Below are 15,718 nucleotides of genomic sequence, written 5' to 3'. Positions count from 1 at the left end.
ACTTACTCTGGAGACTCACTGGACGCGCACACACACACACACACACACACACACACACATATACATAAAGAGCACGATACACAAAAAGACATATGGATGAACATGTACAAGAACAGGGCTGTAAACACAACCTGAAGAAGATGAGAAATCATCATAAGCCAACCTTTGCATGTAACTTGCATTTTCTACCAAGACACAGATGCATCTAATACTACTGAAGAGGCTCCCAGCCAGATTAAACTAAACCTATTAAGGAAATCAAATTTAACACTAACCTATGCTCATCTGTGGCAGTGACCCAAAGGCTCTCTCTGCTAATCTCACTGTAAACAAACTTGTGTTAGAGGTGGTAAAACATTATTTTCTTCCCCTGCAGGTGGTGTATTCCTTCCTCCACGTCTCTGCCTAGATGGCTGGTTGTGTAATAGAAATTTATTCCACAAATTGCACTGGAGCGTTCACCATTTGGTATGGTTCTTTAGCTCCTGAATTTATGGTCATACATCACATTTAGAGACAGTTTTCTTACTGTCCAGGATTGGGCTGCAGCAGCGTTTCATAAATCCATCCTTAAGCCTCTGTGTCTCCTTCCTTAGTATTACTCTTGCTAGTTTCATGACTTCAGAGAATAATTGTAATTGTAATAACTGTAGTTCATCCATGGTTTGATAAACAAAGGAGCATGAAAGAGCAGAATAACAGTAATGAGAGCGACACATAATCTGGTGAAACCTTAACAAAGCCATCTGTGCTCTTCGGAGCCACTGCACTACCAAACCGGAGTTACTAATTTGGTCTGTTTTGTATTAAATGCAATTCAAAATCTTCCCAATTAACATCATTTTATCAAGTGTCAGGTCAACTGACTGGACCACACTGTTAATAATCATCATAGCAAGCAGCAAGCAGCAAGCTAATGCTAGTTAACGCTAGTTTCATCTGCAGTTACATTTTTATTAACAACTAATTTTGAGCTGCACAATTGGGTTGATTAATCAATCTATCGACTGAAAATTCACCTGCATCTGTTTTAATAATTGATTAATTGTTTTAAACAATTTTAAGAGTAAATAATCCAAATAGTCTCTTGTTTAAATGTCTCAAGAGTGAAAATTTGCTGCTTTTCCTTGTGACAATAAAGTAAATTGAATACTGCGCATTCATTGGACTGATGGTCAGGATACCAGATGGGGGAAGGAAACAGGGTTGAAAGCACACTGGGAATCCTCATACATTTTTAAAGACCTTTCTCAGCTGGAAAAAAGTGATTAACAGCTATAAACCCCAACACATAAAGTGAAACATTTACACATTTTAGAGCCATTTTGAGGGGTTAACTGTGTTGGCACTGATGAATTCTACATTTTTCTGCATTTTAACAAACATTGTAGGTCAGAGAAGTGTTTGTGGTAATTGTCTATCTATGTGGCTATCTGAGGAGCAATAATTAATGTATACCATCGGGAAACAAACCATTTATCATCCACATGTGGTATGTGGGATGAATCCAACATCCTCCCCTCAGATGACTCAGACAAGAAAACAAATGACAACCCAGAGGCACCTTAAGAGGGCTGAGTGAGGAGAGACTCATTAATCAGTGGCCAGAGGGTTCGGTAGCCTGGCACTCTTGCAGGCTGCTGAGCTGAAGACTGCAGATACTGTTTGCACTTTACAAATGAGAGAAGGCATCGGGTTACAGCGTGGTTTGGAGATGCAGAGTGATTTATAGTTTTTAGCAGGCGAGAAGGAGGTGTTCATTCTCTTACAATGGCAATTACTGTAGTTTGGATTTTACACTGAGGACAAAAACTCATATCAGTTTAACGTAAAAGGAGGGAAGATTGGTAGAAAGCTGAACATTTCTTTAGAGATACATTTTTTACATCCTTTTCACAGGCCTCATTTCACACATGGCTCATTAAAGGCACCGCGCAAAGAAATTATCTCTCATCATCTGCAGCTATTGGGACATCAAAGCCTTTAATGATTATGATTTATGATTATTGCAAAGTTTTAGAAACCTCTTAAACTTATGTTAGCATTACAACTAAATTTGGATTAATTGATTATTTGAGGTGCAGTGCATTTCTATTGGGGGAATGTGAACCTGTTGGATTCGCTGCTAATTAACACCTGATTATTTAAACGCACCCCTGGTGGCAATCAAGCACACAGCAAATGTAATGAAGCAACACATGAAACGTGTAGTTCACTCCTTTTTGTTTTTAATGTAATTTGCTAATAAAATAGTGCCAATCAGTATCCTGTTGTGCGCTGGAATATGTGATTTGTTTGGTTTAATAAACTAGATTCATTTATATTCAAGACCATTTAAAGCGTTGGTTTTAAATACATCTCACAGACGTTTAAGGTGGTAAGCAGAGTCAACGCTTAAAAATGCATTAATCAACACCTGGTTGCTCTTACAAGACATATTCTCACATAATTAATATAAATTTTAGTTAATCACAGTACACTGAACGATGTTGTTATGGTGTTGTGTGTTAGAGCAACAGCTGGAGTGTAAACACGTTGCCTGAAGCTTGTAATGTGTGAGCAGTTGGCGGTGAATCTCTCTGGAGAGTCTGAACCGCAGGAAGGCCTCATGTGTGAGAACAAGTAAGATGTATGAGGGGACACGGGGCAAAATATGAAATCTCACAGGTAATGAGGACCGCTCCAGTGGCTCCAGATGTTGATGGGGATCCTGGAACAGCTGGTATTTAGCTGTAATTGCCATGCTAGGCTTTTCTGATCTCAGGTGTGTCTGGTCTTCCTCTGTGGTCCAATGAGAAACATCTAGTCTGAGTCACTCAGCTCCTTCCCTTGGCTGACAGGACACCTTTTTAAAAAGGAAACAAACACGTCGGTTTTCTCCAGTCTCTGCCTCAGACAGGAAACTAGAAATGGGGGTTAGTTAGAAACTGGGTTAGTGCTAATCTCTGTTTACAGGGCATATAAAAATATACTCCAAAATGGTTTGATTAGCTCCATAACACTAATAAAAATGTGCAAGTTGCGCTTAAAGCTGCATTAATTAAAGTTTAGCCACCAGGGGGCATAACTTCAAAACAAGCCAAACAGAGTGGAAAGCGATGATCATATTCACAGCATATCCTTTCGAACAATCTTTCCTGGAGAACATTTATAGTGTCGTACTTGTTTTTACATATTAAAATAGCCCGAAATAACTGAATATTTAAGAAAAAATACGTTTCAATTTAATTTGACAAGCTCCTCGGTTGGAGCATAACTGTGCCCTTTGCATCCCATCGGAGTCATGCTACTGGCCACCTAACAGATAAATCCAATATTCACTCCTTATTTATGTCTGGTTCTCCACCAACTCCAGAGAAAAATATGCAGCTCTAGCTAAAGTGGCTCAGTCATAGCTATTATCATCGCAGTGAATAAAATATTAAGACTTTCTAAGGCTTTTTAATGCCATCCTGTAAATACATTTTGGTAGAACTGGATAATTATTTACACGGCAATGTTTCCCACACATTATTCAGCCAATATTGTACCTCATATCTATATTATGTGAATATAATACTAATATCTTTTGAATAGAATATAAATATGATACTAATTTGTATTCTGGATAGAATAGAAAAATGAGGGGCTGACAGGAGCAATGATATGAACAAAGCACTGGGGAAAGCGTTACAATTAAGCAGAACGTAAACCCACAGACACTGGAGTGTTTGCTGTTTAGCTAACTAGCTAGCTCCTCCATGACACCCAGAGGGACACTACGGGTCACCGGGGGATAAAGATTGTAGACTGTAACAGCATAACAGAGGCAAATCGGATTCTATCAACTCTTGTTTTCACCTCGAGGTTAAGTGTAGAGGCATTTTGCACTTGGAGTGAATTTTAGACCATGCTCACAACATTTAATAAATACATTTCTAAGACCCATCCAAACAGCCAGCCTGTATTTTGGCTATTATATCAGCTGCTTCTAAGCATCCTGAACAGCCAATATTTTGCTTATTTTTGACTGACCTAACCCTAACCCACGCAAGTGTCTCCACAGCTGCAAGGTGGACAAAGATTCTGCAGCTGAACAGTGCAGAGATGCAGTACTGTGTACAAAAATCGTGTCAGTCATACATCTTCACCTCACTTTGTCATCAAACGAGGGAAGGTAATAGGACCCAATGACAATATGTGAAAGAGAAAAACAGTGAGATAAAGAGAGACACAAAGCATGACTGCTGCTTTGGGCTGTTATTTATTACATCAGAGTTCAGGTGAACGAGAGAAACAGTACAGTGTGTGTGTGTCTGATGGAGAGACTTGAGGATAGAAAGAAGAAGAAAACCAAGAGAAACTGACTGGAAAGTGTTGTGTTGTGCGGTGACTGTTTGAGAGGTTCAGCTGTGATTGGAGTACATACTCTCCCTCCTCACTCCCACGCTGTGCCACTTCACACTCATCGCTCTCAAAACCTTGAAATTACTGGAATCCATCAGCTGTCACATGGATGATAACCGTCTTTGAGAGCTGTGTAACAATACAATAGCACATCTGAGCGCCGATGGCCTTATCGTTCATGCAGAGATGCCGCTGTGGGCCTACTGTAAGTACGAATGTTGAGTCTCTGATAAAGTAAATAACCCTCAAAATATTGAAAAGGAAAATATGTATGGCTGCCAGAACAACAAGCATCAACTCCTGCTAGTGCTGCAAAGACTTACTGCTTCTTTTACTTTTAACATTTAACATCACAGTCAGGATGCTTGTTAAATGTTTGATGTTAGAGGAGGTGGAGATCCAAAAGGAGATAAAAGGGAGTAAATGTTGGGCTTACATTCATCGGATGCACAGAAACAAGGCTCTAAATGAATCTTAATGTTGCTACCTGTGTCAACAGACATGGCAGGTTTGCTTTTAGGTTTACAGTAACAACTTCATAAGATGATTTTATGTCAATGTTGTCCAAAAACTGCAGTTCTAATAAGGTAAAAGTCTCATTTTCAAGGCATTAATATGGCTGCAAATTAACTCCACCTACAGTATATAAACATTCACGTCATCATTGTAAGAGAGATCAATAATTTTGTATCCCTGTGTTTACCACAATGAAAATATCACAGCAGCTGCTTTATTCTTCTGCAGCTCATAAGAATACAACTGCCTAACACACAGGTGGTGATCACAGGATTTCATGGTTTGTAATTTAATGTGTAGATTGTACAAATACAGAATTTTGATTTGTCATCATAGCGAAACAGTGACCACTAAATTTGTGCCTCAGAGAGCAAAAACGTGATGTGGAACACCTGCTGTGTCATCGATGAGGTGCAACAATATCTTAGAGCTGATTTTGTGGCCCTCTACTCGAGCTGCTGTAGCGAGCCTTGCTGTAATTTGTGCCGTACAATAACGACCCTGAAGGATTATATTTTGCAATAATTACTGTGTACCCCTACATGATTCTGATTATGGCTACGCACCAAAACAGACCTCATACAGACTTATAAAATGGACGTGTTCCAGTGGACTTAACTTACTGGACTCATTTCTTGGACTTGTTTTTCTGAACATCTTGTGCTGGATTTGTTTCATTGTCATTGGACCAATTGTAGTGTAATTCCACTGTTATATTTCCCACTATGGCACCTCCAGATATTTCTTTGAATTTCCTGTCATGAAGTTTCCTTTCCTTTTCCTTTAGTGTTTCTCTTAGTCTCCTAAGGGAGCGTTATCTGGATCAGGGACTTTTGATGAGATGGTGTGTGGTATTGGGCAACACATATAACCACGACTTCACTTGACATGTGACACGAAATATTGATTTGAAATGATCATATTACAAGTTGAGGTTCAAAGTTTCGTCTTCGCCGTTGAAACAGCAGTTTTCAGCCGCTAGTTTCAAAGTAGTAATTTGCTAAATTGGGCTGCACCAATAAAACCTGAAAAGTGTCTTAGCAAATAAAAACTTTAGGAAAGTTGCTACAACACATCTGTAGTGCAGCCCAATCAAAAACAACTATAAATATGTAGAAATATACAGTAAATCATTGAAGCATCATGAGCTGTTACAGAACTTCCAAAAATAGTTATTTTAGGGGGTAATTAAAATATCAAACAACTGAAAACCCCTGCTAAATGTATGCTTTATATATAGGTGGAAATGCAGGACATGTGCGTTTCAGAGCTAGAAATACTCATGCAATTTAAAATGAGTGATTAGAACTAGCCTTGTTAGTGTGCACATTATTTGCTTAGCATTTGTAATTTGAGGCATGCTGTGTTTTTTGGGCTGGTGTGAGGTCAGATTTGTTCACCATATTGCATTTCATTACCTCGTTCACTCTTCAGTCTAAATGGATATTATACAGTTGGCGACATTTTTATGTTTTTACTTAGTCGTGTGTAGACCTCTGTGAAGTTAAAGCTTGGGTTATGACTTGACTATGATTAAACTTAAGAACAGCTGGTGCAACTGGCTCGCTGAGCTTCCAGTTTATACTATGTGCTCCTCATTAGCAGATAGACTTTGCTAGTCCTTATGGCACTGTAGATGTTTAAACTACCTTTTTTTCCTGAGCAGATTCAAAATGGAGTTTCAAAGTTCAGTCTTGACCTTGGAAACAGCAGCAGCTGACAAGCTAATCTCAAGGTCCATATCGTGGGTTAAGTAATGTATAACAGAGCGAGGACTGCAGCACTTGTCTGTAACTGGCATCAGCAGGCTGTGCAGTAGCAGAGCAGTAACCATGGCAACAATCAGACTCTGGCCAGCCATCAACAGTTTAATCAACAGCAAATTAAATGTAAAATTAGAAAAATCTTCCACAGCCGAGTGTGTGTTTGGTGGGAGCATTGTATCCTATCATGCTATCAGATAAACTCAACAGACGAGCCGACTCGAAGGCGCCATGAGGTATGAAAATTCAACCAATGACTTTCAAGATATTTTACTTCGGACTCTCGACTTAAAAAAAGACAGAAAATCAAACCTGCTTTCAACCACCAGCCGCCTGAGCACAGCAATGGAGAGAACACAAAACAGCATTACGCGTCCCCGGTCCTCCACTTATTTCCCTCTCTACCACATTAACTTAGGAGAGGAGCAGATGACTGCCGTGCACAGAGGAGATTCACTCTGCGCTGTAAGTGGAGCAGAGCTGATGGCTGGAGAAAGGGGGCGATGGTAGGGGCACAAAAGGATGTCATCTGGAGGGTATTTTTAGAGTGTGAGGTGCACTGATAACTGGCTGCCACTGCTATCTGCCTGCAGGTTCCCAGCAATAATAACTGCTCTCATTCAGCACATTCACTCAGAATGAAATCCTCTCATGCAAAGAAACACAGGCAGGCTGATTGACTCTATACACAGAGAGAGAGAGAGAGAGAGACACACACACACACACACACACTGGCACATACTCAAAAATAAGGAAGTTCATGAGTGACAAAACTAAGTGGGCATGAAAAACTAAGTCAAGCAGGTCAAGATTTGAGAGCGAAGGAGAGATTTGTAGGTTTTGGGAGCAGAACTTTGGCCTCGTCTGAGCTCAGACTGAAATATGCTCTCACTATTTTCTCCTGTGGTTATAAACGTACTCAAACTCCTGCAGAAGAAGCTTAACGAGCTTCACTTTCACATGTCAAGTTATGTTGTTCAGTTACGTTCATGATTTTTGGGTATGAACAAAAAGACAGATGGATATCAGTAGTCAAAGTACTGTATGTTTTCTTTTGCAGGATGTCTGAGATGCCTCTCAGGAATAAGTTTGCAGGCTCCCACCTCACTGGGGGTCCACAGGTTTTGCAGGACAGCAAGACAAATTTCAACTCTGGTCATCAGATTAATTAATAGAAGAGGAATGTAGAAAAAAGCATACTAGTTACCCAACATGGATCTTTTCTAATGAAACAATGGGGGGGGGGATCAGTCACAACTGGTAGACATTTCTAACCAGTGAGGGGGATTGTAAGTAGAAACTGTTTTGTTTTAAACATGGATTGGATGAAGTATTCAAACCTTTTACGCAAGAACAACACTACAGTGTAAAAATACTCTGTAAAGTTCCTGAATTAAACATTTTAGGGTTTTTCTGCATGTTTATGAAAACAAAAATTGCAAACATTCTCCAGTTACAGCTTCTCAGGTGAAGATTTCCTGCTTTTCCACACTTCATATCGCTTTAATCTGAATATCTCTATCTATTATTTGAAGTAATGGTAATCTCACCCATGTACAGACACATTCACTACAGCATACTACATGAATGGGCCCCATAAACCTGGACACACTCTCTTCTTTCTGAGATATTTTAGGGACAATGGCACCGCCTGCTGGTAATAAACCGTATTTCCTAATTTCCATTTCATTTTATTTATTTATAAGAGCAACACATTACTCAACATTTCTGTACGTGTTGTAGTGTTAGCTAGCTGGCTAGTCTTAGTGATACAACAGAGTTTGCACATACACATGAAAAAACACAAGAGAATAACAATTTACTTGTTTAGGTCACAACAAATGAGAAAGAAATTAAATACTCATCATTTTACATGACACTTTAGTGGCTTTAGTTGTAATAATTAAGTAGTATTTTATTAGAAATTGGAAAGTCTTACCTGTCACTGTTTATGTGTGTTGCTAACATTTGTCGCGTGAATGTTGTTTTCTTTGCGATTTCACGACTAAGCAAACAACACCGGATACCTGCTGATTTCATCTTTTTCTACACCTTAATCTGTGTTCTCTACAGATAATATCAGACTTTCGCGCACAAAACTAAAAAAAAGACCAAAACACTTCCTACCTGACGTGGACGTCAGGACGCACAGCGGAAGTGAGCGCGCAGACTCAAACAGACATGGCGTGTTTGCTAGCGAGCAGCACAACAATGTTTTCTGTAACACGGCAAACAAAACGCCGCTCATGGACTTGCTGTTTGTTTCTGGTGATTTATTTAACGTCGCAGCCGGTTTCGGCAAAGCGGACCGGCCTCAGAGAAGTGACCGACAGCAACTGGGAGGAAATCCTGACAGGAGAATGGATGATTGAATTGTCAGTGTCGGTGCTAACGTCCAATGCTAATGGCTAACTGGCTACTTAGCCTGTCAGTTAGCGTTTACTTCAGCTCATCTGAGGTCGTTTAAACCGGACATAAGTTACCGTGTCCGGTCATATTCAGGCCTAAATGCCCAACATTGTCTTACTATTTTATTGTCTGCCTTTACGTAGCCCTCACAAGTTGTGTGACCAGCTGCTATGTTTAGCTAAGGAGCTTACCACAGAGTTTTATGCTAGCCAGTTTGCTAAGTAACATGCTAACAAAGTAACGTTAAGGTTATCGTGTAATTTCATGCTGTACTCAGTGATTATTTACACGTTGGTGGGAGTGATTGTGTGGTTTATCTGAGGCTTTACCTGTGTAACTTGATATCTCTCAGCTACGCACCCTGGTGTCCAGCATGTCAGCAGCTCCAGCCGGTCTGGGAGGAGTTTGCGGACTGGGGGGAGGACATGGGAGTCAACATAGCCAAGGTGGACGTGACAGAGCAGCCTGGTAGGCCACAAGTGACCTTCCCAACTACACCCTGAATCCTACAGGCATGACAAGACAGCTGTCAGGCCAGTGCATGATCTCCATACTGTATTAAACAGCCTCAACATCAACAGTTCTACTGCACAGTTGGTTATATTATTGGTCATGTTTTACACTTTTTTCTCCCTATTTCTATTGATGATGAACGCAGACTAAATATTAGAAAGACTTCGGTTAAACACAATAAAATTCAGCAGCACTCCTCAAAGTTCAGTCTACACCTATTTAAAACAGTTTGAACAAAAACTTTATTTAAAATGTTCCCTGTTGATCTAATAAACTGTCAGCTGAGAGTAATTTTGCCACGTTAGCTAAAGATACACCAGCAATTCAGGTGTTGTGCAACTTCATAATACAGTTAGAAAGGCAGCTCCAAAGTGAGCTCAGTTAAGATGTTGCTGTTACGGCTAATGTCACAACATGTTGCATGTATTATGACACAAAGTCAGTAGAGAGACTGATTATATAGTAAACAACTAGTCAAAAATGTCCAGCAAACTGAATTCCTAAATATTCATGTTGCAAAATTTTCCACCATGATATTAAACAGCCAAAATATCAAAGGAACAGTTATCGCGGTGTTTATAGTATGGGAAAGTCCTGGACAAATATATTTACATAGACCATCATAAACTGTATGATGGTCAGTATGACTCCATTTTCAGGCCATTTTCTAAGTATTGAAGGCAACTTTGTGTGGTACAGAGATACCAGATCTCTGGGAAGTTGGACTGTCTAACTGCAGGAACATTGGTCACATGCACACTGTCAAAATGTTGACTGAAAGACCGGTTTTTTGGTGAACAACTCTACAAATTACAGCCTGAAAGATGTCACCTTTTGGAAGTAAAAAAAAAACAAAAAAAAACCAGCTGTATAAGCTTTAACATAGTGTTACTTCATCTTACTGTATTGTGTGTTGATTATTTGCTCCAGCCCTGTGTAAAATGTTTGCATTAATGGTAGAAAGACATTAATTCAGTCAGTCTGAAATTCCTTTCAGTTTGGCCATGAGTCAAAGTGTTTGTTCCTGCACACTGAGTACTCGTATCCTTTCTCTCTAAGGTCTGAGTGGCCGATTCATCATCACTTCACTTCCTACCATTTACCAGTAAGTTCTTGGGTTTTGTGGTTTTCTTGCTTCCTCTTTTGCGTATGTCATGCTGATGTACTTTTATCTCATAAGTGTTCTGTTCTTCTGTGAGTCTTGTATAATGTCACTGGCCTAATCACCCATTCTGCTCTCAGTAGGCTGCCACTCATCAGTCAGTCCATAAGCTTATTATCACAGAAAATGTGGGTTACATGCGTTGAGAGAAAACATTGCACCGCTCCTAACAGTATTCAACATTTGTGTTTCAGCTGTAAGGATGGTATCTTCCGGAAGTACCAGGGCGCTCGCACTAAAGATGACTTCCTCAGCTTCATTGATGAGCAGAAATGGAAAGCAGTGGAGCCAATTTCCTCTTGGTTTGGGCCATCTTCATTTCTGTGAGTTTATAATCCTCATCCCCCAAGAATAAAATATTTTACTATTTTCAGCGATCCACTGAAGAGAAATTTCATTTCTTCTCTTAGCAGCAGTTCAGTGCTCTTTCTGAAATTCCAAAAAAACAGCATCAGATACCTGCCCTGCTGGTTTTATTATTAATGCCTCACTGTTGGTTTAAAATCAGACCCACAAACACCTCCTACTGTCCTCTATTTGTTATCTTTTGTGTGTTTAGGCTTTGTAGTGATGTTGCAGTTGGACAAATCCATGTTAAATTACTGCTGTCATTTCCTCCTCTTTTGCCAGAATGAACTCAATGTCTGCTCTGTTCAAGCTCTCCATGTTCATCCGGGTAAGTGAGGATTTCAGTTTTGGTAGAGTTCACTGTCAACATGTAGGAAGGTATTCATTTCATTTCACACAGTCCATTCAATGAGGAATGTTACATGAGGAAATCTGTTCAAAAATCCAGTTGTGCAGGATACAGGGCTGACTTTATATATATATATATATATATATATATATATATACACACACACACACAGTGGCAAGAAGTATGTGGATATGTATGTGAACCATTTCATGGTCAAAAGGTATAGTCATTTCCTAAAACAGCTGAGCACTGTAGGTTTTTAGCAAACAGGAGGAAATATTGTAATTGTTGGGGTCTATTTTCATCAGCGGATTAATATATTTTTGTGTCATAGTATTTCTGCCAGCTGAACAGCGTATGTCAGTCAAAACAAACTACAGTGTCTATATTTATCACAATGAAGAAACAAGTTAGTGCAATAGTATGGCTCATTAATATGTTTTTAATTCCAGGCTTCGGTTACACACATACACAAAGCACTGCTACGTACGTGTTGTATGCAGTTAATACTGTAACATGGTAACACATTTTAGCATTTTATAATAATGGATCTTGTCACATTGTTTATGTACAGGAAGTGTTCTTCCCTGCTGCAGGGCTACAGAGTGCTGTGAATGTCTGGCTTGGTGCCTAGAAAAGTTATTCAAAATACAGTGTGACCTGTTGGTGGTGCCCAAGGAAAAGTCACAGAATCACCAGCGTCAAATACATTTCATCCCCTTTAAGGGGTGAATGTGGTGAAGATGGACTAAATTGTTAATCTATTGTTTTTCTGCCGTAGATTTAGCCTTTTTTTCAGACCTCCAATTCACTGCCCACATGCCACACAAATTAAAAGTTGATCATTTTATTTCATGTGATATTCATTTGACAAGCAACGCGGCGAAGAAGCTTCTTTTTTGCTGTTATTGACTGTTCATGTTTTGTTTATTTCCAGCGTTGTCACAACTACATGACAGAGCACCTGGGGATTCCTGTTTGGGGGTCTTATGCTATCTTTGGCCTGGCCACTCTGTTCTCTGGCCTTGCATTAGGACTGGTGAGTACCTGTGCAGCACTTATTGGAAATTATTTTTAAAAACAGTGAAACACTCTTACAGTGTTCATTCAGTACAAACCTGCAGTACCAGTGAATTAACGGATATTGTTGCCTTGTCTTTGCAGTTACTGGTGTTCATCGCAGATTTTGTCTTCCCCTCACGCCGATTTTCTTCTCCGGATTACTACCAGAGTTAGTTTCATATGAGATTATACTAGATACTGCAAACAGATTATAAATGTACTAGTCACTGCACAGTACTTTGGTTTAAACTGCTTTATGAAAGGTCACTGACTGTTGGCTGTTGTTGCTCTGCAGAAAAACAGACAATGGAGCAGGCGAGGTTAATCCAAAGACAAGAGGACGAGCATGAGGCAGACGGCGAGGAAGACGATGACGAGGACGAGGAAGAGGAGGATGGCGACCGTGACGAAATCTGGAGGAGGAGGAGAGGCTCCCCAGAGGGCCGCCCAGAACCTAAGGGACAGGGTTTCTCTGACGAAGCTCTGAGGAAGAGGGTGGTGGGCAAACGTGAGGAAGAGGAGGAGGAGGAGGAAGAGGACACCTAGAAAGTCACATGGCCCCCCTACTCCTTTGAGAAGAGCGCTGTGGAGTCAGCAAAGTTTGAGGAGCCTTGATCCTGAGCAGCAGTGTTTACAACAGGGAGCCCTAAATCCCCCCCCCCCCGACCTCCATTTCTCCTCTTCCCTTTCCTCCTCCTCCTCCTCCTCCTCCTCCTCCTCGGGGCCCCCAGAAACACCTCTTGTCTTTTTTTCTCCTTCCCTTGTTTTTAACGGGAGCGCTTTAGACTCTCATCACCTCTCTCTCCGCCTGAGCAGCAGGCTCCACCTTGAAAAGGCAAAAACACTCCTGACACCTGTTTCCACCCGTGGAAACAACTGGCCTGGCTGAGGTTTAGGTATGAAGTGCAGTAGAGGCGGATTTTGCAATGTTGTTTATGCTATGCATCGTTTTTTAAAGATTTGTTTATGTTTATCTCTGATTTATTACACCAGACTTGGGTTTGTGGTTAATTTAGTTAAATTTTGCTGTTCTACTAATGTATACATACAGTTATTTTATGTCGCCTATATTTTACAAACCTTGACAGTTCACGCCAACAGAACAGTGTTCACACAGCATTCCACATTCAGTGTATGATGGAGAAAAGAAATGGCCCAAAATGTTAGTCATAAAAATGGTACAGTTATGATCCTTAAGATTTTTGTCGTGGTTGAAGTCTGTTTACAGTGCAGCCAAACAAACTTGTGTTGTTTTGATGAAGAAGTCGGTCTACTACTTGCAACTAGTCTAATACTTGACCATGACTGGATGTCATGCTGCAGAAGGTCTGAGATAGTTTTGCTGAGAAATGTGCGCACGCCTGAGAACTCTCTATTGTTTCTTGTTCCATTACTCCAAGCAAGAAATTAAATCCACCAACAACAAAAAAAAATGACCACGGTCTTGTTTTGTAGTCATATTTTTGTCAAGCAGTCGTGGGCCATGCTAACCTTAGTAGGAAGTACATTGTCTCACAATAAACGTCACCTCCTGTGTGTGCCAGTTGAATGCGTTTAATGTGAAGCAGCATCAGTAGGGCGGTTGGTGTGAACAGTATCGTAATACAGCTCTGATAATGCACTACACTCCTGTCAATGACATAACATTAAACAATAACAATGAAAACTTCTGCATCCACATTGATCAGCTATTGCTTCAAAAACAGACCGTAAATAGTAGAAGAATGTTAAGGATTATAACTGAAACATGGTACACGGAGGTTAAGCCTTAGGCGGCCATATCCTCAGTCCGTATAAAGCGTGCCTCCTCTCAGAGGTACATGTGGGGCAGGAAACCTTACAGCAACTGTGCTTTTGCTCAGTTATCACACCAAAACATTGACTCCGACTGAGACTCTTCTGCTCTTCTTGCAGAAAGTTAGGTATAAGCTGATTTCATAAAAGGAACTGTTTTCACTCCAAATAAAAGGACTGGTGAATGTTGTTCTGTAGATACTGTTTGTCCCCATAACTGCATCATGCAATCAACCGATGGGATGTTTTATTTCATTTTTTGTTTCTTATGTCTACTTGTGATTCTCTAGTTATTTTAAGGATGTTAGTGTGTTGTTGGCCCGTCAGCGGGTCCACAGTACAGAATATGCATGCTGTAATTCAATTACAGAGAGGAACATTTTAGGGACTTGGGCTCCCTTAATACAAATAGTTGTAATCGGAGAGAAGTCTGGCATATCCGTCCTAACGCTGCTCTGCTTTGTGGAACAGTAAGAGGACCAGAATGGAGCTGTCTGCTCGACAAAGGGAGGCATAATTCAGCCTACTGTAATATTATTTTACCCATTTTTAACTGGACTTTTTCAGGCTTAAATTAAACATGAACTTCAGAGGTTAATTTACCTAAATGAGTGCCACTTTGTGTACACTGGTTTCTCTTTGAAATCATGAACACACTGACACCTTTTATGTGTGTTTTTTAAAATATTAACGCTATTCTAAAACTCCGCCTGTATCCATTTCAATCGTGTAAAGCATAAAAGGATCTTTGTGTGTGTGTGTGTGTGTGTGTGTGTGTGTATGTGTGAGTAAGACCAGTGTTTTTATTGCACATTTAGCTCATGATGACTGGCTTGGACTTCAATTTATTTTTATGCTGCTTTCTATCAAAAAAAGGCTAATTACTTATTTCATTGATGGTTGGAACAGGTTGTAATTTTTTACCCGACCACTATTTACTGGCTTGTAGCATTCACACTTTACTCCGAGCCGGCTGTGCTCCTTTATCGTTTGAACATTTCTTTGAATAAAGGGTTAACTCTGAAAACAGCCTCACTCTTACTACATCTGTTGTTTCCAAATAGTTAACTGTCATAAAGATGAACCTCCAGTATTTTTATTCACCAGTGATGCACAAAGGAAATGGAAGAGTTGCTCACAGCTGGAAAAAATAAAAATTTCAGACTGTGCTGAGACGGATCCAGGAACATCCTGAGAAACAAACGAGCATCAAATATTTGGAGAAACACTTGCCAAATTGTAGCAGTCATGGAAGAAGTACTGAGATCTTTATTTAATATTAATAATTATAAAAATACCAGTACAACAGTGTAAAACTACCCCTATTACAAGTAAAACAACTACTTTCAAAATCCTACATAAGTAAAGGTACAGAAGAACTGTCAGAAAAATGGAAAAAAAAAACTACTTCTGCAG

At 40.0% G+C, this 15,718-nt stretch overlaps 1 protein-coding gene across 1 annotated transcript; it reads left to right on the top strand.

Annotated features, from left to right (window-relative positions):
* The first annotated feature begins 8,834 nt into the window (after window positions 1-8,834).
* Window positions 8,835-15,323, top strand: tmx1 (thioredoxin-related transmembrane protein 1). Its single transcript, XM_070842695.1, has 8 exons — window positions 8,835-9,040; window positions 9,427-9,542; window positions 10,647-10,692; window positions 10,944-11,072; window positions 11,380-11,425; window positions 12,384-12,485; window positions 12,611-12,677; window positions 12,804-15,323. Exons 1-8 carry the CDS (start codon window positions 8,847-8,849, stop codon window positions 13,052-13,054), a joined length of 951 nt encoding a protein of 316 aa, XP_070698796.1. The 5' UTR covers window positions 8,835-8,846; the 3' UTR covers window positions 13,055-15,323.
* The last annotated feature ends 395 nt before the right edge of the window (window positions 15,324-15,718 follow it).

The sequence above is a fragment of the Pempheris klunzingeri genome, chromosome 13 (assembly GCF_042242105.1).
Source record: "Pempheris klunzingeri isolate RE-2024b chromosome 13, fPemKlu1.hap1, whole genome shotgun sequence".
NCBI classification, from domain to species: domain Eukaryota; kingdom Metazoa; phylum Chordata; class Actinopteri; order Acropomatiformes; family Pempheridae; genus Pempheris; species Pempheris klunzingeri.
This window is presented reverse-complemented; position numbering and strand designations above follow the sequence as displayed.

What these genes read in the sequence shown, in the direction of transcription:
- tmx1 (XM_070842695.1), top strand. Translation starts at nt 8,847, where the DNA reads ATGGCGTGTTTGCTAGCGAGCAGCACAACAATGTTTTCTGTAACACGG. An exon ending in GGACGTGACAGAGCAGCCTG is followed by an intron (nt 9,543 to 10,646) that starts GTAGGCCACAAG and finishes TTTCTCTCTAAG; the next exon opens with GTCTGAGTGGCCGATTCATC. An exon ending in TCACTTCCTACCATTTACCA is followed by an intron (nt 10,693 to 10,943) that starts GTAAGTTCTTGG and finishes TTTGTGTTTCAG; the next exon opens with CTGTAAGGATGGTATCTTCC.